Source organism: Periplaneta americana, chromosome 9, assembly GCF_040183065.1.
Source record: "Periplaneta americana isolate PAMFEO1 chromosome 9, P.americana_PAMFEO1_priV1, whole genome shotgun sequence".
NCBI classification, from domain to species: domain Eukaryota; kingdom Metazoa; phylum Arthropoda; class Insecta; order Blattodea; family Blattidae; genus Periplaneta; species Periplaneta americana.
In genome coordinates, this window is record NC_091125.1 from 67,756,699 (window position 1) to 67,780,963 (window position 24,265).

The 24,265-nt window shown below is 35.1% G+C and overlaps 1 protein-coding gene across 1 annotated transcript in view; it reads right to left on the reverse strand.

The window, feature by feature from the left end:
* Nucleotides 1-24,265, reverse strand: part of LOC138706049 (choline/ethanolamine kinase-like) — a 110,316-nt gene that overhangs the window by 14,951 nt on the left and 71,100 nt on the right. The window contains exons 3-4 of the mRNA XM_069834952.1: nucleotides 13,718-13,875; nucleotides 11,352-11,580 (exon numbers count right to left, since the gene is read on the reverse strand). Of these exons, the coding sequence (XP_069691053.1) occupies nucleotides 11,352-11,580; nucleotides 13,718-13,875 (387 nt within the window). The remainder of the gene's footprint in view (nucleotides 1-11,351; nucleotides 11,581-13,717; nucleotides 13,876-24,265) is intronic.

Below are 24,265 nucleotides of genomic sequence, written 5' to 3' on the forward strand. Positions count from 1 at the left end.
TTCATTATTTTTAATACTATAATTACTAGAATTGTCAATATTCTAATATAATTCTAAGATATAATATGTAATATAATATAACATAACACAAAACATATAAGACAAAAAAACACACACAAAACATAACACACGTAACACATAACATACAACACAATGTAAAATATAATATAATATAAATATAATATAATCTGGATCAGGTTTTTTGCTGAAAATTTTTCTAATTTTTCGTGAAAAATGAATGAAAAATCTTTACTTATGGTAAAAAAGTGACAGTAATTTCGTGAAAATTTCGTGTCTTTTCATCACGTAGCTAATAGTTACTAGAAAAATTATTGTGATTAAGAGAACATATTTGTGATATTTTCAAGTCTCACAGCTTAGTCTTTCACGGACAATGTTAGAGTAAATGTCCTATGAAAGGTATGAGAACTCACGATCTTTTTACAATAATAATTTTCAATCTCACATCCCGTCCTCCAGCAGCACCAATGTGTACAGTAATAATAAATTACCACCCTTTTTCATTTGAAATTTATAATGTGCATATTTATTAATTATTATGGCCACAAGATCTAAGACGCGTTCCTCCTACACTGCGCGATCTAAAGATTCGTAAGTACAATCCTGCCTTAGGCATGGATGGATGTCCCTCTCCTTAACGTTCTATCCTTTGTACGTCAGAGTGGAGTTCTCTACGCTCTGCTAACCCTAGGCTAGGGAATCGTATCGTCCTCTCATCTACAGACATGACATGCAAGACTAAGACGGGAAGTTAAACCAGCAATAAAAAAAATTAATTATTTATATGTAACAGTATTCTTATTTCTTCTTGTCTCTCTGTAAAATTTATGTAGACTACTGGACTGTACCCGAGCACGAGCATATGCTCATTTCGGGTATCTATTCAATGTTTTCATTTAAAATGTAAATTGTGAATAAATTTGAAATTTGAAAATTTGAAATTTGAATTGATTTCACAGCTAACCTACTATTGGCAATTCGCTATTGCTTAGCGTGTTGTTAATAATAATAATAATAATAATAATAATAATAATAATAATAATAATAATAATAATAATAATAACAATACTGTCAACTGGAAATAACTCATTCACTTCTACGTTCTTTGAAAGATATTCTCGTCAAACACAATATCACGGAAAGCAAAAAATACTCCGTATGGTTACTAAAAAGACTAATATGAAAACAATAAATTTGTATTGTTCATGTATGACTGAAAATATCAATTGCACGAGTTAAATGTCCTGGTATATTCCGGTTTCACAATGTTTCATTTTATTTTAAAATTGTTCTCTCCAGCGTTTTCTAGTTCTGCCAACATTTCGTTTTCCAATAGTTTTATAATAATTTATTATAGAAGGCAGATTTGTAAATTGTACTCTGGTTCCATTCTAAACATAGAATGTGTAAACAAATTGTTTCTATATTATGTTTTTTTATTATATCAGGTGGTTATAATTAAACTGACAGTGTTCAGCATGGCACAGCATGGCACAGCATGGACTGTAATGATCGTAGGAGTGTAAAACCTCGTAGATATGCTAATTAAGCAATGCGCTCGCAAATTATACAAAAAATAATTAGTTCCAAGTCTTACCACCAGGTGAAAATATGACGCTGTAAGTAGTCAGAACCAGAGCAGTGTATGTTGGAGTCAGAATGTGGTATGTGCGCAGGAAAAAGGCAGGAAAGATCAAACACATGATAACGGTGGTTCTGGCACGTTTATTAGGAACTATGGTTGCAAACACTGTTCAACATGGCCTCCCACCTCAACAACATGTTGCATCCATAACATAGTCGACAGTTGCTCGCAGTATATCTGGTTAAATCAGAGCGATATGTCGTTGTATGCTAAGCCTTTAGATTAGGCAGAGGCCAGATATATCCCTGATAGACACGATCTTTCAAATATCCCCACAACCAGAAGTCACATGGATTTAGGTCGGGAGATCTTGAAGGCCACGCATCTGGAAATTGCCAAAAGATGATGTCGTTATTGAAAGTTTCTCGCAGCAAATCTTTCACCTGGCGAGTGACATGTGGTGTTGCCCTATCTTGCATGAAAATAATGGTGTGGTCACAGTTGCGTTCTTGTAAAGCTGGAATCAATGTTACACAAGCAAGTCCCTATAAACGTAACAGGCCTGCGAGGTGTTCATGTGTTTGATCTTTCCTGCCTTTTTCCTGCGCCCATACCACGTTCTGACTGCTTACAGCGCCATATTTTCATCTGGTGGCAAGACTTGGAACTAATTTTTTTCATAATTCGCGAGCGCATTACTTAATTAGCATATCTACGAGGTTTCACATTCCTACGATCATTACTGTCCGTGCTGTGACACGCTGGACACCGTCAGTTTAATTATAACCACCTGGGTCATTCCATACAAAATTTTAAAATTTGTAACGTCAAGTTCTGGATTTTTTCAATATTCTAGTAAATGAATGTCATAATAATAAATAGTTAAATGGCCTAATATGAACTTCATCTCACCAATGCTTGAAAAGTAATGAAGGATGAAATATTCGGGGAGATGATATGTAGACTATTGTTAAAAATATTATTGAAATGACATGCTTCATAGTATCAACGTAAGAATTGTGTCAATACAATGATGACTGTAATATTTAAACTTACTTCTGAGTTATTATGGATTTTTACTTCGAACGTGTATTAAAACTTACAGTAAAATAAAGAAATGTTAATATTTTAAAATCGGATATTTTTTTACCGTGCTCTATTTTTTACGGTGAGATAAACAATTTCTTAATCTACTACAAAAATTTTATGATGGGATCTCTAATACTTTGGGAAATATTAAATAAACCAGAATTGCAAATATTGCCATTAAGGATCAAAGTCACGTGCAGTGTATTACGTCACGCACTCATACCAGACATCCACACGCGTGCTTAGCGATCGATATGACAAATGCTAGATGTTGCGACATCCGCTCAACTGTACGCTAATAGATTTCACGTGAGAGTTTTTTTTTTTTTTTTTCCTGTTATAATCTCAGCGCAACTTTTTCTCTTCAGTTTAGAGGGTGATTCTGTTCTGTTCTGTTCTGTCATTGTAACTTTTTCCCTTCAGTTTAGATGGCGATATTGATCTGTTCTGTCATTATAAGTTGTAAGTGTTCAATATGCCTAAATTAAAGACGAAAATTTGGCGTCATCTGTGGTGTTGCAACACTTTCGGGCTTTAAAAACATTCGTCACAAGTCTGTAAAAGAAAAGTGACAAGTAGCATGTGTAAAAAGGTCCCGCATTGCTATTTGAGAACGATTTTTCCAGAAGATTTCAAACATTGAAATAATTAATGAAGTTGTTGGGACTGAAAGTAAGGTCGACAAATCAACAAGCGAAAAAGAATGTTTACAAACAGAGGCGGGAAATTCAACGAGTGAAGAAGCCTCCTGAACAGCTGAAGTAAACTAGGCTAATGATTCGGTCGTTATTATATAAATTTAAATGACATGAATATATATTTTGCCTGTAAATGTATATACGAAGAACAGAGAGATTGAGAGAGAGAGAAAAAAAAACAAAGAGAAAGTAGGAATTGTATTTTGTATATCATTTATTTGAGCCGTTCAGAGCAAAAGTGGTGTAAGTCAAAATTGACTTACACCACTTCTGCTCTGAATGGCTCAAATGTACCTATGAGAAATCTGTCAGAAATATTGACGTCATTGTTACAGAGAAATTTAGTAGAAATATAGTACAACGAATGGACAACTGACAGGGCCAATATGATTTTAGTGAAAAGTGACTGTATAAATTTCATTAATAACTTCATTGGTTGGCTTAAAAAATTCAAGATAATGTACACAACTTCATTGCAAAGTCCCAAGCAAATTATTTAAAGTAGCTGAAAAATGAAATAACGCCCGGTGAGTTCATTATCATTGGTGATTTTTCAGAGAATTACAGTTTCATTATTCAGGATGCTACACAAGGTCATCACTGGAGTACTTCTCAAGCAACAATACACCCATTCACAGTATATTACAGAAATTCAGTTGGTGGTACTTTAGAGAACCTTTGTTTTTCAATAATTTCGGAATGCTTAGTTCACGATAATGCAACAGTTCATAATTTTTAAAGGAAAATGATAGAACATCTGAAACAAACACATACCGAAATATCTAAAATATATGATTTCAGTGATGGAGCAGCTAGCGAATACAAGAACGAAAATAATCCGTTAATCTACTCAATCATGAACACGATTTTCAAATACCTGCAGAGTGGCATTCTTTTGGAACTAGTCACGGTAAATGGCCCAGTGACAGTGTAAGGGGTATAATCAAGCGAATCGCTGCAAAAGCCAGCAACTCTAATTCCAACTCCTAAAGGACTGTATGAATTGGTCAAAATGCAATATACAGGAAATCATTGTGTCATTCACATCCATTGAAAAACATGAAGAAGTAGTTACAAAATCTAAATCCTCAAAGATTTGCCAGCCTCAAGACTGTTCCCGGAACAAGAAGTGTTCACTGTGTGGTTCCAGTTAATGGAAAGTTAGCAATAAAACCCTATTCTGAACCATCAGAAGTACCGAAACTAGTTGAAATCAGACATGTGATGCGCACTGATCGTCAACACGGAAACGCTTCTTGCAGTGACCAGCAGCAGTGCTGGTACATGGCGCAGCGGCATAGATCACCCTTTACATGGCGAGTTGTTTTAATTTATAACTTCCTTATTTTTGAAGATCCCATTATGAAAATTTGACAGCCTAATGAAAATGCTCAGTAAATTGTCATTCATTTTTTTCATGCGAATTTAAGTATTCAATTTTATGTAATGGCGTTTTTAAAAATATATTTTTGAATTTCTTTAAACACAATTTTCAGAGCTGCACTGATCTTAATAACCTATTTTGTAAGCTATCTAACGATATCTTTAAAAAAATTTTTGTAATTATTCTTATGGTCAGAAAACAAATTTAAAATAGAGCTATGTGCTCAAATAAATATATTTTAACTGTCCATTACATTTAAACGGTAGCTGTCGCAAACATAATTTTTTACATGATTAATATATACCAAATAAAGAGTTGAATGTACAATTTTTAACAAATTTGGAGATATGAATGTTTTTCGTCATACTGTTTTGCATGGAATTACCCACCTATTCTAGCTCATTTCTAGTCTCTACTTCTTATGCGATCCAACATGGTGTATATGCTTGAAGATCAGAGTAACATCATGTCTACTTTATGTCTACTGCTTATATTTTTCAAATTTGTTTCATGATAAGTGTCCACATTTCAGATCCACATGTTAGCACTGGAATAACTATAAACTTATGAAATTTTAACTTTATTTCAGGACGTGTTCGTTTAAGATTGTCCATTAATTTCCTAAATTTTTAAATTCATTTTCTACATCACTAATTTTCATGTATGATACTATATCCTAAATAATTAAACCTCGAGACTTGTATAGCTGTTATTTACACTGTATTTCGATTTATTTTTCTTACACTGTGAGATGCCAAAGCCCATCATTTTTGTTTTATTTTGTAGAAATTTTAAGATTTTATTTTTTTATTGTTGTGTCATATCATTTAAGTTGTCTTTGGTAAATCATTCTCTAAAATCTTTATGTAAAGAAACTATTAACGCCATTGGTCTATTCAAATGCAGAGAAATAAATCTCCTTGTGGAATGAATAAAGAATCTACAAGTTTGGCCGATTTATACACTGGGAATTCTCTCATCAGTGCTAATGATGTAGGCAGGAGAAGTTATGAAATATAATTACTGTATATTAAAGATAGCAAACAATCTTTCGGAATTATAGAGTAAATAAAGTGGATACTGACAACTTGTAAGGTAAAATTAGCTTCTATGAGCTTTAATTGGATTTAGTACATCACAAATTTGGATTTAAAGTTACATTATGAAAAATAACTGGAATTTTTCAAACCAAGATCTAAGGTGGTCAATGATGGTAATTGAGGTACAATGACGAGTTAAATAGTATGTATTAAGAGGTATAAATTATTATGTTTACAAAGACAGAGAGAATACAACGAACTGACATAAAAACGAAAGGCCTTAAACAATCAAGGGAAGTTTGTTTCATAACACCGGAAGTATGACACCACTCTCGAAAATAAATATTACTACTTTTTAAACATTGTAAAATAATAATTACTTAAGAGAAAGTATCTGGTGGTCTGCAAATTTCCAAAGAAGAACAGAGACGTCGCGACTCCCGTGATATGAAGTCAGCATGACAGGAAGGATACAGTGAGTATATTTTTGAAGTTCATTATTTTTCCTCCATCGTTTAAGTGTTTTTTTTATTATTTTAAGTTACAAATATGGCTGATATAATATGGTTATTTATTTCATTTTTATTTTATTTTTGTTTTATGGTCAAGTTTACTCCACTTTACATTAGGCCTACATTTCCAGTTTCCACATATAGGCCTAGTTTTAATTTCTTATCCTACTTATAACTTACTTAAAATGACATAGGTGCGAACAAATGAACACACACAATTTTATTCATAAAGAGATATAAATTTCAATTAACAACAAAAAAAGTACTTTTATTTACAATAGGTAACAGCCATTAATGTAGCAAAGGGAACACTTCGGTTTCATTTGAGCAGTAACTAGACTGTTTGTTTAATTGCTTAAGAATTTGTAACACTGGAATATTTAAATATTAAGAGCACTGTTCTCAAATTTTTTTTTTCTTTAAAAGTACTACTAAATTACTAATTTTTTAAATCTCTTTTTTCCTAAATAAAGCCTCTGGATTCACTTAGGACTGGTTCCAACGCTTTATACAACCAGCCCTTGGTGTACCTACTAGGGAGGATAGGAAAATAACGCACAACAATATTTCTTTACAGTATATTATTTTGGTTATGACGTTCAAATTTGGCAGATAGTTATTTTGAATCTTGCGCTACAGACAGTAATGCCTCGATTAGGTGTCACCCTGGCGGAACGAGCGGTAACTATTGAGTAAAGATGGAACGTATGCTAGCATCGTCCACTTGTGAAAAGCAGCAAGGTGTAGTTTGTTTTTTCTGAGCAAAAGATAAAAGTCCGAGTGAAATCCACAGAGAAATGTTGGAGGTATATGGTGCTGATTGTCTGGACTGTAGCAATATCTCCAGGGGCCTGTTTCTCAAAACTCATGGACTAGTAATACTAGTCTGTACAGTAGTAATATTAGTTTATTTTACAAGTCTGTGTTTCTAGAAACTACAAGGGTAAAGTAGTAGTTACCAGTTCACAGACTAGTAATATTGGTCGATTTCACCAGTTCATAAGTGATTCTGTTTCTCAAAATGCTAATCTAGTTGATTACGCTAGTATTCAACAGGAATATTCCTACAAGACTCTAAAGACTGGTGATTTCTATATTATCAGTTACCAGTGACAACCTTTCTCAGATAAAACAAAATATTGTAGTTATTTTCTTTTAATATCTGGTTTGGTGATTCCGAATGAAGTCATGAAGAAGTTGTGAGAAGAGCTAAAACTGTATCGAGAAAGAACAATTATTATTCCTTTATGGGAGCATTGTTTAAATATAATGAACGGTTTAGGTAAAGTACTGAAAAGCTTGAAAAGTTGTTAAATATAGTGGGACCTGCCATAACAAGACAAAAAAATAGAAGTCTTGCATTATCAGCAAAGCTTCAAATACAAATTGCTCTACAAATCGGGATTATTTTCCAATGCCATCTAGTCTTTCTGTCCTAGACCAGCAACACTTGCAGAATTTTTTCCTAATAATCTAATACCAATTCATCAACTAATTTTTACTAGCTTTCCTCCTCCACTGCCAGTTCTTCTGACATTGTCAACTTTAACCTACAAATTAAATATATAACGACAATAATTTATGAATAGATAAAATGTAAAACAAAAAAAATTAGCGAATTTTTCATCAAGTCATAAGTGGCATTCATGTCGGCAGTAGATCCACTAGCTACATCATATGTTCAAATTACGATACTGTGAACTTGAATTGTTACTTATCAAAATTGCTTTCTTAATGTTGGGCCAGTAAGTGTCCCTAACGTATGCATAATCTTTGTTCTGAGGTATCAGTTCCATAGCCTCACACATTACAACACTTTTGTCCATTCGTTTATTTCATCATTTTTTGTTAACATGCTTGAAAAAGCACCGAATAATAATCCTTTGATTCATTAATCATATTGAGTATAGTTAATTTGCTTTCAACTGATGGAATTTCAACCGAAAAGAGAAATCGAAACCACAATACAAACAACTTAGCCTTCTAACCTCAAATAACAATACCTACCAATGGCTATAAACAAATGAACTCAATCAGCTGACTAGTGAAACAGATCATGTAACTAGTGAAAAATTGTCACAAGTTACTAGACTGGTAAAATAGTTTGAGAAACAGAATCTACTAGAGCTGGTGAAATATACTCTGGTAACTAGTAACTGGTGAACTACTAAACTAGTATTTTTGAGAAACAGGCCCCAGGTGGTGCAGATTCTTCGAAGAGTGCTGAGTAAATATTACCAATGAAGCATGCTTCGGCCGACCAGTGATTGCTGCAACTCCACCCAATGTCAGAGGCAATGAGGCGGCAGTCACCCACTCTACAGTCCAGACCTCGTACCATCTGAATTTCACCTCTTCGGACCAATGAAAACATTCCTAGGAGACCAATGCTTTGGTTCGGATGAAGAAGTGAAATCAGTCGTGTCCAGGTAGTTATACGCCCAGAAAACGGAATTTTATGAACAACGTGTACTGAATCTGATGTCACAATGGGGGAAATATGTCGAGAGATTTGTTTTCTGTGTTGAAAAATAGGTAAAACCTGTGGCTTTTTTCTGCATTATTTCGTTTTGCTTTCCTATTAAATACATTGCCACAAAAAATTGTTCTGCATTACTTTTCGATCCTCCCTCGTATATAAGTTAAATATCACTGTAGTCTATCCAAAATAAGAACCGTCCTTGCTGTAAACACTACCCTAAATACTCAGCGTGGAAGGGAAGAAAGAGTTCTTTATTGTTTTCTGGGTATACGAATTATTTAAAATTTATTGTAAAGACAATGCCTCATATAATGTAAAATTGTCTATAAAAGTGGTCTGCATTACTGACAAACAAAAATTTGTTATGGCAACGCAAAATAAATATGGTGGCGAGTAATCATTGAGTTTGTCGAATAAATTGGCAATTGTAAAAATGTATAAATAGCTTAAATATTTTGTTTAATATGTGTCGTCAGTTTTTTATTTGGATACAGTATTCCATATCGCGGAGAGGTGTATAAATGTCAAAAATACATTTGAAATAAATAAGCTGCAACATAACAACAGTTTGGAATAGGGTTAGTAGAACACATACACGGGCTATGCACATACAGTACATATTTGTTTATGTTATGAGCTGGTCTTATTTTGGATGGACTTTAGTAAGATTACCTATGTATTTTGACGTCAGTGTAAGGTACATGTAAACAACAATAGGTTTGTCTGCAATGAGGAAACTTTCGATAAGAATGTAATTAATAGGCTATAAGAAGTTTATAACGTTTCCATTGAACATTCAAGCACATACTTCATCGTTATCATGGACTGAAGTTCAGCGTATGTTATTCATGACGTCACTCTGCCACTAATTACAGACATGTTGATCATTTAAACTTATCTTCTACATTTAAAGGCCAGGGTTAGAATTCTAACTTGAAATCAACTGCAACACTTTCTACAATGGAAATTAAAATGCAATCACGTTTTTTGGAATCATACCAATTTGGCTATAGTAACGACAAATACGTCAGTAATATAGATGTTAACTAAACCAAATTAATACATGGCTGTCAATCTGAAGTTACTTTGATTACAAAATTATATAACAGAAGGTAGGATAGGTGACGTGGGAAAAAGTAACATAGATGAGATAGCACTGGCCTCGTTAAAAAAAAACTATGTTTGTCATATTTTCCTTTTGTATATATTTAAGTGGTCTAACATGGACATAACCATAGATAACATAAAAAGATCTCAACTTAATGTATACTTTCGAAAGGTTATTGAAGCGATGTTAAACCCAAGCCAATGGTGGCAAAAATCGGAACTACATCTCATGTTACGCAGCCCGATCGGTATTACAGGTATCCATTGTACAAAGAAAATTACTATAGTCGCGACGCTGTTATTCCCGGCGTGACTCCTCCTCTTTGCTTACGTCTTAGGAAGTGAAGACTCTATAAAGTCTAGGTAGGTAGTATCGTTCGCCATTTTTATTCTTTCGTTGCCGAGCTACCATACGAGGAATCTATTTGCACACCGTTAAACATTATCATATCGTAGCTCCTATGATAATAAATCAAACGCACTGTAATTCAGCAAATAACGTCTTCGTTTGCTTTCTGCGAACGCCAACGAAAGAGCCAAAATGGCGGGCGATTATAATAAGTATCTATCGAGCCTTAAGAATTGAATAACGTCTTCATCAGCGAATCACAAGACGCACACGTTTAAATGTAGCCGACCTGCAACGCGATTGGCTGCCGGAAATTAGAGCGACGGGACTATAGTTCCAATATAATTTTCATATTATTCCCCAAAAGAGCATAATGGTTTATTAGTTTAAATGAAATGTTTAACCACAATATGCGTTCTACATAGAGGCTAGTTTTTGATCTGATATAAGGCTATGAATACAATGAACATTAAACTAGAACTACTGACTACACATTCCCTCTCCTACCCGATATGTTCACATCAACGGATTGTGTCTTTAATATTCAAACGTAACAGATTTGCCAACATCTAATCACTGACCAACTGAACAAATATAGCTAATATAGCTACTTTGTTTCCGACTGAAAATCGGCTACACAAAAAGACGTTTTCATAGTTCAACAATAATATTAATGTTATAAAACTGACAAATCCTGTAAATAATGGGTACCGTATTCATAATATCAGTTCAAAAATTTAAAAATAGCAAAACTTATAACCAATTTCGTCCCATCATTCCATCGGAGCACAGCTACCACACTCCGACCCAATGCGGCAAACTGAAGAACTTCAATGAGGACACAACTTACATCATTAATGTGGCAACAGAGCTCAGAAAGAGAGAAACAGAACGTTGCTTCCGGTTTAGTCGGTTCATAACGCTGTGTGAACTACTAGGTAATTTAGCGTCGATGACAACGGTAGTAACGAATTAATATTTGGAGAGTTAAGAACGTAGCTAAATTGAACACTGACTGTAATTTACCGTTGTAAAGAGACTATCGTCGTCGTGTTCCTTGGTACAATCTGCACCAACTACTCACAGGAATGTATTCTTCCAGGCGTCCTCCTGGGAACACCCCCAGCAGGCGGGGTCCACGCTGGCTCTCTGACAGCATGGTGAAGATGACGGCCTCGGTGACAAGTCCCTCGAGGGCGCGTTCTCCGTGCAGCTGTCCGTACAGACGCAGCAGCACTCTCGATGGCTCCCCGTGTATCGTGGGACGGCAGGCGGGCAGAGCGCAGTAGTAAAGAAGGTTGCTGAGACCGCCGCTACAACAGTGATGGCAATGGTTCCTATTCAAATACACAGGCTAAGGACGCAGTAAAAATGGAACAGGGAAAACCAAAGTACTCTGAAGAAACCTGGCTTATATCCTCTTTGTTTACCAAAATCTCACAGATATTGTCCCAAATTGAATTCCTGCTCTCTTCGATGAGATGCCATCAGTTGACTGAGTTTGGGCTGAAAATGAGTCCGACTAAATCATTCACTGTTGGTAGATAAGGGCCAACTTCATTTAATACAATAATTACTTATATTTCGTATATTATACAACTAAATATAGACCTATACATCTTCACTCAAGAGCTTTACTTTAATTTACTGTTGGGAGGTCACTACGACCCAACACTGCAACCTAGTAAATCTATTACTCTCCACACTAATTGACTTCACCAAGGTTTACTAGCTATCCAGGTTTCGAGCAGGCAACCCCACTCGTATAACTTCATCAGCCACCTCCGTGAGTCGTCAGTTGGCTATCGAGGAATGCTATGGAATAATAATGGAATGGAGATCGGATGTTGATATGTAACATGGGGAAACGAAAGAACTCCGATAAAAGCCCTAACTTTGTCCTTGTACGAACCGCGACCGGGACTCGAATTGTGGTTGCTTGCGTGGCAGGCCCAATATTTACACCACTCAACCACAGAAGGAACAACTTACTGTTTCAGTAACAACATATGATCAGACCGTGTCCCAAAGCTAAGTCTATACTGTCTACTATATATTACACACTAGTTGCTAGCTACTAGCTGATAGTGAACTACACACTATGGAACTTTGGATATGTATGCTTGAATCACGGCCTTCTTCTTAGACTATTTTTATAAAAAACAATGCCATCACGGTGCAGCACTGAATTTAGAATGCAGTGTTCCAATGCAGTTTCATTACGAGTTACGTGGAATAGATAAGATCCTAATTACAATAGTTTTAAATATGTAAAGAAGGTATTAACAATATCAACGTTCAAAGTTAAAGCATTACTCTACATTAGCCTACATTTACACTATTTCACTTCCAAACCATCTTCAGATTTCAGAGCTCCAATTCCTGATGAGGTATCCATGTTTGTTTAGTGTACAAGCCATCAATCAAGCAAACATTTTCGTTTACTAGCTACTATGGACTTGATTGCTATACACTATGTAGCTCTGGATCATGACTTCTGACGTCACATCCGGTTATTCAATCAACTATCTACACTTCAACTATCAAGTATCTATCTATCACTGTAGTTCACTTCAGCTGCAAATGTAGCTTTGGGGACACGGTCTTAATAGGCAGCATACGTGCATTAATTATAGTGTGTGTGATAAATAACAAATATGCAATAAAGGAATTTCTCTCTCTCTCTCTCCCTCCCTCTCTCCCTCTCCCCCCTCCCCCCCTCTCTCTCAACTAATATAGTCAATGTGAGAACAAAATGGGTAGTGTCGCGATTAAAGTGTTGAGTTATAAGTCGGAAGTCGACTGTTCTATTACCGATGAAGTCATGGACTTTTTCCACTGCTTTAATTCTTCCGGCTGCACTGTGGTGTTGGGGGTCACTCAGTCTCTAACAGAAATGAGCACTAAACTGTCTCTTTGGGGACAACAGTGGTCAGCACGTTGGACTTAACAGACTGTCCACCAACCAAGGGAAAACGCAGTGCAAGAATTTGCCGAGCATTACGTCATTTACTGGAGCGAAAGATCAAGAGAACAAGGAGCAGACAATAAAAAAACATGCGCCCTTAGGTGGCAGATCTTCTAATTCTATCTAATTATTAAGCAACCAAATGTTATCACCAGACCGCTGAGACTTTCTCCTTCTTGGGGTACAGTCCCTATTGCCACCCAATGCCCGTTATCTCGTGAGGTGAGAGCCTTGACATCCAGCCACGACTTGTAATGAGATAATATGTTTCTTTGTTTTGTTTTTGCGAACACAAATTTTCCAATGAGGAATGAGAAATAAAAAATTGAAGAGACTCGGAGACAACCAGGATTCACGGGTCCCTCCCTCACAAATCTTATCGACTCTACCGATTATCGAACTTAGACTCATTAAACGAGAAGGCATCAGCTGCCTGTTGTATTACAGATTCATGTGAGCGTGTCAACAATGGACGCACGTACCTGACCTTCTTGATGACGAGCTCCTGCGCAGAGATACGCTTCCAAGCGCCGCGCAGGTACTCGTGGCACAGTTTGTGTGCCCTCTCACGGATATCTGCATCCAGAGACGTGAGCTCTGTGGTGCGCACTGCCAGCTCGCCCGCGTCGCCGCTCAAATCCTGCGCAAATAATGCAGTCAAAGTCAATAGTCCGAAGAAAATAACTGATTTTAAGACGTACTAGATCCTTGAGCTTCAGTTTATTTCCGGTGCTGATCGCAAAATGAACACTGCCAGGAACCATCGTCAATGGTTGCTATCAGTTACAATTAAAGAAATAGTTTTATTTTACGACGAACGCTGGCTTAGGTCACTGTCTTCGATGTTCATCGCTGTTGATTCTGAAGCAATTCCACAACGATTAGCGTCGCGCACTAATGAACTAAAGAAAGCCATATTCGAAGGACATAAACAGTAATGCTTTAGTACTCCGGAATGAACAGCTGTTTGTGGATTTTGACCTAATAATGCAGGAAAACAGCGAAATAAATTACTTACTGGGCATATACCGAGCCAATGCCCTTTACGACACTACAAAAACACCCACTGAAAAAAAAAAAAAAAAAATATATATATATATATATATATATATATATAAACAAGTTATTGCTACAGTAAATAAAAATGGTAATAACGTTTTCCGTACACGGGTCTATGGTAATGTTTATAATGCGATACATTATGACATATTTCAATAATATTACTCCTAATTAGTGAAACAATAAAATTATTAGTTCTTCCTATTACGGAAAATTATTGGACAATTACAAATGAAAGCCAAATTTCTTTTTATCTTGCAGTAAATTTTGATAATGGCCAGTATAATACAAAAAATCCACATCTAAGGACAATGACCACCGGCTGTGTTCAATTGGAGATTAGCTTAGTAAACAATCTGAAGCAGTACCACTCAAAAAATGTGAGGTGATTCTCAAGGACCTGATAAAGAATGGGCCTGCATTATGTGTTCGAGGACTGGAAGAAACGCCATAACAAGTGCATTCAAAGTAGGAAGGAACTACTTTGAAAAATATCATGTAAACATTGAAATAGAGTAATAAGAATCTGTGGAAAAAAATCATTCTCAATCTTTCTTGACAGTCCACGTAATTATTGATGAGTACGAATTATATACTGGATTATATATTAGAGTGATTATTATATAAAAAACAATATGCATCTTTGTTCTAGCAAAACATTATTATATGCAGTCAATGTTACCGGTTTACATTTACTACTTATAAAGAAAATGAAACAATATTTAAATTTACTGGAAGAAAATAAACGCTTGAGTTTCGTGTAATAAGTTTAGGTCCTATCTTATGTTTGTTAAATTAAAACAGAAAGAAGTACATACTGTATAACAATTATCAGTCACAATTTGTTCTTGCAGAGAAAATAACTTTATTTTTGTTATCCTACTTTATACAGTACAGAGCTTTAGATATCGAGATGTGGGGTGCCCGAGAAGATGGATAGACGACTTTGAAATTTCTATTAGATTGGAACGAATTTTGGGTCCACGTTGAAGGTGAATGATGATTATTTTTATATTTTATTTGCACATGTTATTTTATTTTAATATGAAATAAGTGCTTAAGTGGAAACATAAATATTTTGTTTACAATTGATATCAATTTTTGTATGTTTGTTTTTGTTATATTAACTTATTATATTTATTTATTTTTAAACATACAGCTTGCAGAGCTGCATTTATGCACAACTCATTTGAAACTTTTCACTAAGTTTATAGAAAGATTTAAAATAACTTCATTTAACAGAGCTATTTACCAAAACTCAATATTATTGCCTTGCTTGAGATTAGCACCTACGATCTATCAATAGTTTCCGATAAAATGTTATTCCAAAGAGTGAACAGAAGGACAGGGTTCTGGTCATGTCATAGAAGATGTTCATGATAGTCTAGCTTAGAAACTGTAAATGACGAAAAAACTTTCATGCAACATTACAAGGTGGTTTCTCTGAAAGGCAGTGAAACCGGAGTTCTTCTGTCGTAGATTTTCAGCCTGTGAAAGTACTATTTTCTGATTTGAAAGAGTCCCAAGCAAAATTTACCGGACAGCTATTTAAAATTCCTTGCTTTGCGGGAATATTTCTCGTAACAACGGAGCGGATTCTGACAAAGCAGAAAACAAAATAGAAAATCAGAAGACAGTACAATAAATCAATAGGCTACAGTATCTGTTGCTGTAAATTGGCTGAAGATAAATAAACATCATACAGAAATATGTCAAAACAGTCCATTCGTAAGCAAACGCAATCATAAACGTAACGTTAGCTTTAAGTAAAGAATATACTGCCTTCACGGTGAGAAACGTAAAAGGATTAATTGATTTCCAACATCACTATTATTATTATTATTATTATTATTATTATTATTATTATTATTATTATTATTATTATTATTATTATTATACCTTGGAGCAACAATAGCAAATATAAATGACACTCGAGAGGAAATTAAACGCAGAATAAATATGGGAAATGCCTGTTATTATGTGGTTAAGAAGTTTTTTTCATCCAATCTGCTCTCGAAAAAGCTGAAAGTTAAAATTTATAAAGCAGTTATAGGCCTATTACCGGTTGTTCTGTATGGTTGTGAAACTTGGACTCTCACTTTGAGAAAGAGAAACAGAAGTTAAGAGTGTTCGAGAATAAGGTGTTTAGGAAAATATTTGGGGCTAAGAGGGATGAAGTTACAGGAGAATGGAGAAAGTTACACAACGCAGAACTGCACGCATTGTATTCTCCACCTAATTAGGAACATTAAATCAGAAGTTTGAGATGAGCAGGGTATGTAGCACGTATGGGCGAATCTAGAAATGCATATAGAGTGTTAGATGGAAGACCTGTGGGAAAAAGACCTTTTGGGAGGCTAAGGCGTAGATAGGAGGATAATATTAAAATAAATTTGAGGGAGGTGGGATATGATAGTAGGGATTGGGTAAGTATTATTATTATTATTATTATTATTATTATTATTATTATCAAGGAATTAGGAAACGTTGGATATGTTAAAATAAAACATATTCGAATTTAATAAAACCGCAGGATGTGTAAAATTAATTAAATCATTTCCCCTATGTAAGCTAAAGCAAGTTCACGATGAAGAATGAAACAACGTACCTTTGTGGGAAAAAAATAATTTTTTCGAACATTCTTAGACAATCAAAGAGATCCCTAGATCCCTATAACGCAGATACAACAGTTACAACCCAATGGAATGCAATTACTAAGATGGAATTAGAAAATACATTGACAACGATAAGGAACAGAAAGGCTCCAGAAATAGATGGATTGAATGTAGAATTGTTTAAATATGGAAGCACAAAACTCAAAAATAGACTTATTCAACTCTTAAACGGTATATGGAGCATGGGACGTATTCCAGAAGATAGGAAAGTGTCAAAAATTATTAATGTCCACAAGAAAGATGAAAGAAATAAATGCGAAAATTATAGAGGTATAGCCTTTAATGAGCTCTGCTTACAAAATTTTTGCAACATCACTCAAAAATAAATTGCAACCTTTAGTCGAACCAATATTGCAAGAACTCTAATGTGGAGTTAGGAAAGGGAGGTCTTGCACCGCTGCAGTCTTTACAATAAAACAGATTGTAGAAAAACGTAAAGAATTTATATTATTTTAATGTACCATGCAGATATTCTGCGTCATCATACGATGAAAGAATTTAATTTGCCGACTTATTTATTGTTCTTAGATTTTGAGAAGGTGTATGATGGAGTCCTAAGACAAAACTATGGAACATCTTGAATGCATATAATTTACCCCTCCCAACTTGGTAAATGCTATTAAATCACTATATGATTCAACCAGTATTATGTTAAAAAAATGGAAAACTCCTCGTGATAAATCAAGGCCTACGACACCCTTGTTGATTTACACATCAATAAAATACTACAAGATTGGCAAATGACGAATCCGAATGGCATATATTTGGGCAATAATAATTACATAACTACAGTCTTATTTGCAGGTGACCAGGTCTTAATGGCAAACTCTGAAGACAGCCTACAGACAAATGTTACTACAATAAATAGAATATTACAGATGTATAAAATGAAAATTTCTACTAGAAAGACAAAATCAATGGCCATGCATGGAAAGAATCAACGAAGAGTTAAAACAATGATAGATTCAGAAATAATAGAACAGGTTTATGCATTTAAGTATCTTGGCTGTACTATTTCAGCATTTACATTTAATGCTGATCTAGAAGAAAATGTCCAGAAATACAATAAATTAAATGGATGTATAAACAGGTATTTCGGAGAGAATATGAGACAAGGTCTAAAAATCAGGATGCATAACATTATATCAAAATCGGCCCTTCGCTATGGAAGTGAAACATGGGTGCTAAGACAACAAGATCGAAGAAGAATAGAAGCATCATAAATGAGGTTCCTAAGACACATCCTGGGAGTCACATTAAGGGAGAGATTGAGAAGCGAAGACATACGGAAAGAACTAAAAACAATAAATATGGTCGAAAAAATTCAAATATATCAACAACAATAGTATATGCATGTACAGTAGTGGCAAAAAAACCGGACCGACGGAATAATCAAAGTCCCCGAAATGAGCCACTGCGCATCCCACGCCCGCATTCACAAGATAGCGAGTAATCCATTGAAATTGTTGTAGTTTCGACTGCTGACGTAGTCCATTTCGAAAGCCATTAGAAAATAAGCTGGTAAAATTCATGTTCTGGGAATCATAAATTAAGTACCTGAGCCAGTCAATGAAGACGAAAACAGTAACCAGCTGCGTGGCTGTTGTTCAACTGCACAGGTGGTTTCGGGTCCAAGGAATATGCACCGACGCACGCTCTGGAGTGAACAAGGCTCTGACATCAGCTACAAGGGTCGGTCCGGTTTTTTTTGCCACACTGTACAACGGATGTCCCCTAATCGTTTTCCACGGCAAGCATGTTTTTATCAACCCAAGGCAGACGAGATATTGGGGTCGACCACAAACAAGATGGACTTCGCAATTCCATTAGTCTCGGAACGGGATCTACCCATCTTTGATAAGAAGAAGAAGAAGAAGAAGAAGAAGAAGAAGAAGAAGAAGAAGAAGAAGTAGAATTTTTGCGCTAATAAATAAGAATTTCATGCTGAATAGCCATATCCAGAAGCAAATGGTGCCAAGCACAGTCAAAGGATCGATTAAGGCGCACTTCGACACTAGGCGTAATACGTGAAGGTCACAATAATGGGTTCGATCTAGCAAAGACCCTGGACGTTTTTCACTGTCAAGTTCTGGCGTGTCGTATGAGCGACGCGACATCGCGACAGTGGGTGTATCTAGTTGGGATGAAATATGAAATACTGCATTCCACATAGTACGGTAGCCTACAAGATTAGACTGAAAAGAAAGAAGGGAAGAAAAAGATAATGAAAGAAAAAGAATTAAGTAAATGTGCAGAGAGAAAATAAATAGAATGGATACGACAAAGGACAGAAAGAAAATAAAAGACAACAAAAGATCGAGTAAAACATATAAAACAAGAGAAAGATAGACCGGTATATGTAAATACAGATATGAATACATAGATAGATAGGTAGACGGACAGATAGACAGATACAGATAAATAAACATATGTATATGTATGTAATAGAATATATTGTAAATAAATTGAATAAAATGGAGAGGGAGAGAAGACAATATACAGAGTAGAAAAAAGATCGAAGGGAAAGAAACGTGAATGATCCCATGTGCCTCAATATCAAATACAATACACTACAGCGTTCAGCTTTGACCAGCTTCAATGCTGACACAATCTGTGGAATACAATAGGCCTAAATGAAATTAAAATTATTTTTTTATTTTATTTTACTACTAATTCCCTCCTTTCTCCACTTTCTTCATATCTCCTTCCTCTCCTTTTCTGTTTTTATGTTTTTGCTTATTATGCGAGATCTTTCATGGCTTTTAAATTAATATTTGTAACAAGTAACGAATTCTGACTTCGTTATGTACAGTACGTACTATTCTCCCAAATCTCTTAATTCATGAGTTTTTTCCTTGTATTATTTGAGTTCCATTTTTTATTTAAATTAATTTGTGCTGATACCTTTAAGTAATATAAGTTTCGACTAAGAAAGTTTTTGACTGAAGTTGATGCAGTCACTGACATTTTATTAAAGTCCTGTCAAACTACTGTATTTACTGAAATTATTAGTTCCGAGTAAATTAACTTTTAAGTGTTGAACATGAACAGTCATTCGTCCAACAGTAGTCTATAGAAGAAATCTATGTCTACAGCCAGGCAGGCAGGCAAAGAGACATACAGATGGCGTGCCTAAAACAACTTTTTCGATATCATGAATATTGAAAACGTGTATGTCCGCGAAAATAATCAAAATCGGTTTCTTTAGGGCATTACAACATTTTCAGTAGTGTGAAAGTAGGCCTAAATGCAACACAAAATGGCGATTTAATGGAACATTCTTATGAAATATTTTTCCAAGTTATTTTCCTTGAACTAGAAGAAGTAAAAATATTCTCAAGTTGGTTATTTAACGACGCTGTATTTAGTGTCCATGAAATTGGTGTTTGGAGAGGAAGTGAGGTGAGTGAAAAGGAAACTGAGGCCTACTAATGATCATGTGAAAATACGTCTGTCATTTTGACCTTCTTTTGTTTACGTTGTTGTTTAGTCAACTGTCCGAAGACAGGTCTGAACCTCACAAGTGGCATCAACAAGGCACCACTTATAAGGCAACTAAGCCAGGAGATAATGGGATAAAATGGCAATTTCCTTTCCTCCTCCATTGCATACATCGCCGATTAGCTACATATTACACTAATCACCAGGGAAAGGATTTATATGTAAATACATATTTACTTATAAAGCTAATATAATTTATATTTTGCATTATCTTTATGTTTCACAATGTGTAGGGTTGAAAAATCCTACTTTTATTTTCCATATTTTTCCATATTTTAGAGTTTAGTACATATTTTCGTTAATTTCCATATATTTTCCATATTTCATATAAAACAGTCCATATTATATTAGGTTTAACAATAAAACAAAACAAAATTCCATTAACTTTTAAAAATACATTTCAACAATAGAGATTTAAACACATGTTCAGTAATCCCTTTAACATCAGAGTTATTTGAAAATTAGCAGTCCTATCAACAATGGGAAAGTAAGTTACAAAACTGTATTAATTTAATTTAACATTTTTAACAGACTTCAGTTGTGCAGCTCAACAGTTAAATGCCAGTCAGAGTACACATAGGTTCAGTTTTGTAAATCATACTATAAAGACGGTAAATATGCCAAAAGTACGTCATTCAGTCAATTTAAAATCAAAACTAACAAGTTACATTTCAGAATTTAAAGAAGATGGTTTATCAACTGACAATAAAATATTATTTTGTAATTTGTGTCAGTGTGCAGTATCATCTACACAAAAGTTCCTGGTGCAACAACACATTACAACTAGTAAACATCAGTTACTTCTTGTGACGTCGAACGCTCTTTTAGTCAGTATAAATCTATCCTCAGAGACAATAGAAGAAGATTCACTTTTCAGCACTTGAAAGAAATGTTTGTAACCTATTGTTATGGTAACAGACAATAAAAATTGTGTTTTGTTGAAACTACATTGGAAGATAAGGTACGTCCATTATATTTTTTGTTTAGTTTGATTAAAATGTACCAATATTTAACGTACATAGTCATTTTTTTATAATTTTAAGTCCATATTTAATTCCATATTTTGGTAAAAATCCATATTTAATTCCATATTTTGGTAAAAATAACTACATATATATTTACATATTTCATATATTTTTAGTCCATATAAATCCGTTCCCTGCTAATCACACTTCAGATGCACACAAACAATTGTTCTTCCTCTGACACATATCGTCGAGTGAGATGTACTGCCTGATAACAGATGTATATATCAGCCATAACTTCCATCAGAGATATTTTGTTTACGTTATGGTGAAATTCCACCTCCAGTATTGACGGTGCTTTTTTGTCCAATGGTACTGATTAGTTAAATCATTTTCTATATGCAGCAAATAGGGAGGGTGTGAGTGAACAACATACTGAAATAACCGATACCGCATTTCCTAGAAGGGCGACGCCAGACACGGACCGCTCGATAACGTGTGAACCTTGCACAGAAGTGGGCTAGCAAGATTACCTCCACGAAATAGGTGTAATGAGAGGAAGAGCGGTGTAAGGTACTTATGTTTCAGCGCCTGTTGCTTAATTATGAAATTATGACATTAAGTGGGGCTCATTTATAAGTAATATTTATGATTCTGTAATTGTTACTAGAGAATGATTGAGAACTTTAGTTACATTTTTAATTTGATGAAATCAACAAGTTTCTTTTATTCCAAACGAAAGTGATCTTTTGAAATATATAGTATATTAGTAGCACAAAGAACATAACAATTACTTACTTGCTAATAAATAAATATTCTTATACTGCAAGAATATACTATTTCAACAGAGATTCATATTTTAATACATCCGGTATTGAAAGCAATGTAGGCTTGTTTTGCAATTTGAAAAAAAAAAGTCACAAAAAATCCAGTGTAGGATAATTCGTCTGATGGTTTTCCCCAAAGGACCGGAGTCTGATACCGATAAATTAGAGTACAGGGTTGTTTACGATCTCTGATAACGAGTTTGAATGACGTCATATGCGTCAGGAATCACACCGACAACTGAATTACGGCGAGAGGTGACAGACCAGTAGCGAGTGATTTCATAATCAGAGTGCACGGTGTATCACAGTAGCAATGCCCAAGAAAATCGAGCCTTTTTGGGAGGGATACATAACAACTCTTTCCGATGCCAAGTGCAGTTACGTGAAAATCATAGGAGCCTGCAAAAAACGTGGTTTCGTTATTTCCAAGAAAGGCATCTTGTGTGTACCTAATAAGACTGGCAAAGCTCGAATGGAACTAATTCCAGAGTGGAAAAGCAACGAAATCCACACTCGCAAGTCGCCGCACCCCACGAGATGATACAAATTAATTCCATTCGAGCTTTACCAATCTTATTAAGTACACAGAAGATGCATTTCTTGGAAATAACGAAACCTCGTTTATTGCAAGCTTCTTTTATTTGCACTTAATTGTACTTGGCATTGGAAAGGGTCGTAATGTACCCCTCCCAAAAAGAATCGATTTTCTTGGGAATTTCTGCTGTGAGGTGTCTGCTTTAGTTCATTCTTCAACATTGGTTACTGCGGGTGTTTTTTTATTAATTCGTTTTAGAGCTGCTTTTAGTGATTGATTAAACATTTTTATTTTACTTATTTCTGGTTTAACAATGTTTATAGCTGGTTTAGGGGCAAATTTTGAATATGATTTGAAGAAAATTATTGCACTCTGACTATGAGATCACTTACTACTGGTCTGTCACCTCGCGCCACAGTTCAGCTTTCGTGTGACTCCTGACGCACATGATGTCATTCAAATTCGTTATCAGAGGTCGGAAACAATCCTGTAGGTTGAGGGTAAATGGGCCACCAGTACAAGTGGATCATATCCTCATAAAATTCTTACTGTGCACACGGGGAAATTTATTTCTACATGTTGACAAGACTTATTCACTTCAACAAACATGCTTTTTCAATAATTTGCAGACGACTCTTTAATGGCGAAAATCAATAATCTGGCTACTCATCTCGACATCTTTCACTTGTAACTCTGGTAAATAAAGAAACAATCTTTGTACAATACAGCGACTGGAGAAATGTAAATTAACAACTCTGTGACATAGTTGCCCATTAAGAAAATTGAATACAAATGCATAAAAAAAAACTGTTGGCGTAAATACGTCTAGATTCATCTTTAATATTAAGCGCTCTTATTGGGATTTTAACGTATAATACACTGTAAAGTCATAGTGCAGTTTTGAACACTTATAATGGCTAAACGAAACGAAACCAAAAGATGAAATTTGCGATACATTGAAGAGTATGTCAGAGCTTTTGAAGCATAAACTTCAATTTTGTCCGCGAGCAGGTAATGACGCAACACAACAATGAAGGGAATCATGCTATTAGTCAAGATGTAGACGGTGCAAAGAAAAGTTCAATGCGTCCTGTGACTTGCAAAATTTGAATCCGCGACGCGTGTTCGTCGAGAATATCGTCGCGTGTACAATGAAGAGCCGCCACATAGAAATAACATTCACCGGTGGGATAAGCAGCTGAAGGAAACTGGCATCTTGTTGGACCAAAAACGTTCTGGAGGCCTTCCGTTAGTGACGAGTTTGTTGAAGCTATACGGTTACGGGATAACTACCTAAGGAGCCCCAAGAAATCGATGCGTACCTGTGCTCGAAATCTAGGCCTGAAGAAGACTACAGTTCATAAAGTTTTAAAGAAACGTCTCCGTTTTACGAGTTACAAACTGCAGTTGTTACATGTTATCCACTCAACTGATAAATCCAAACGATTTGAGTTTGCTGTACAGAACG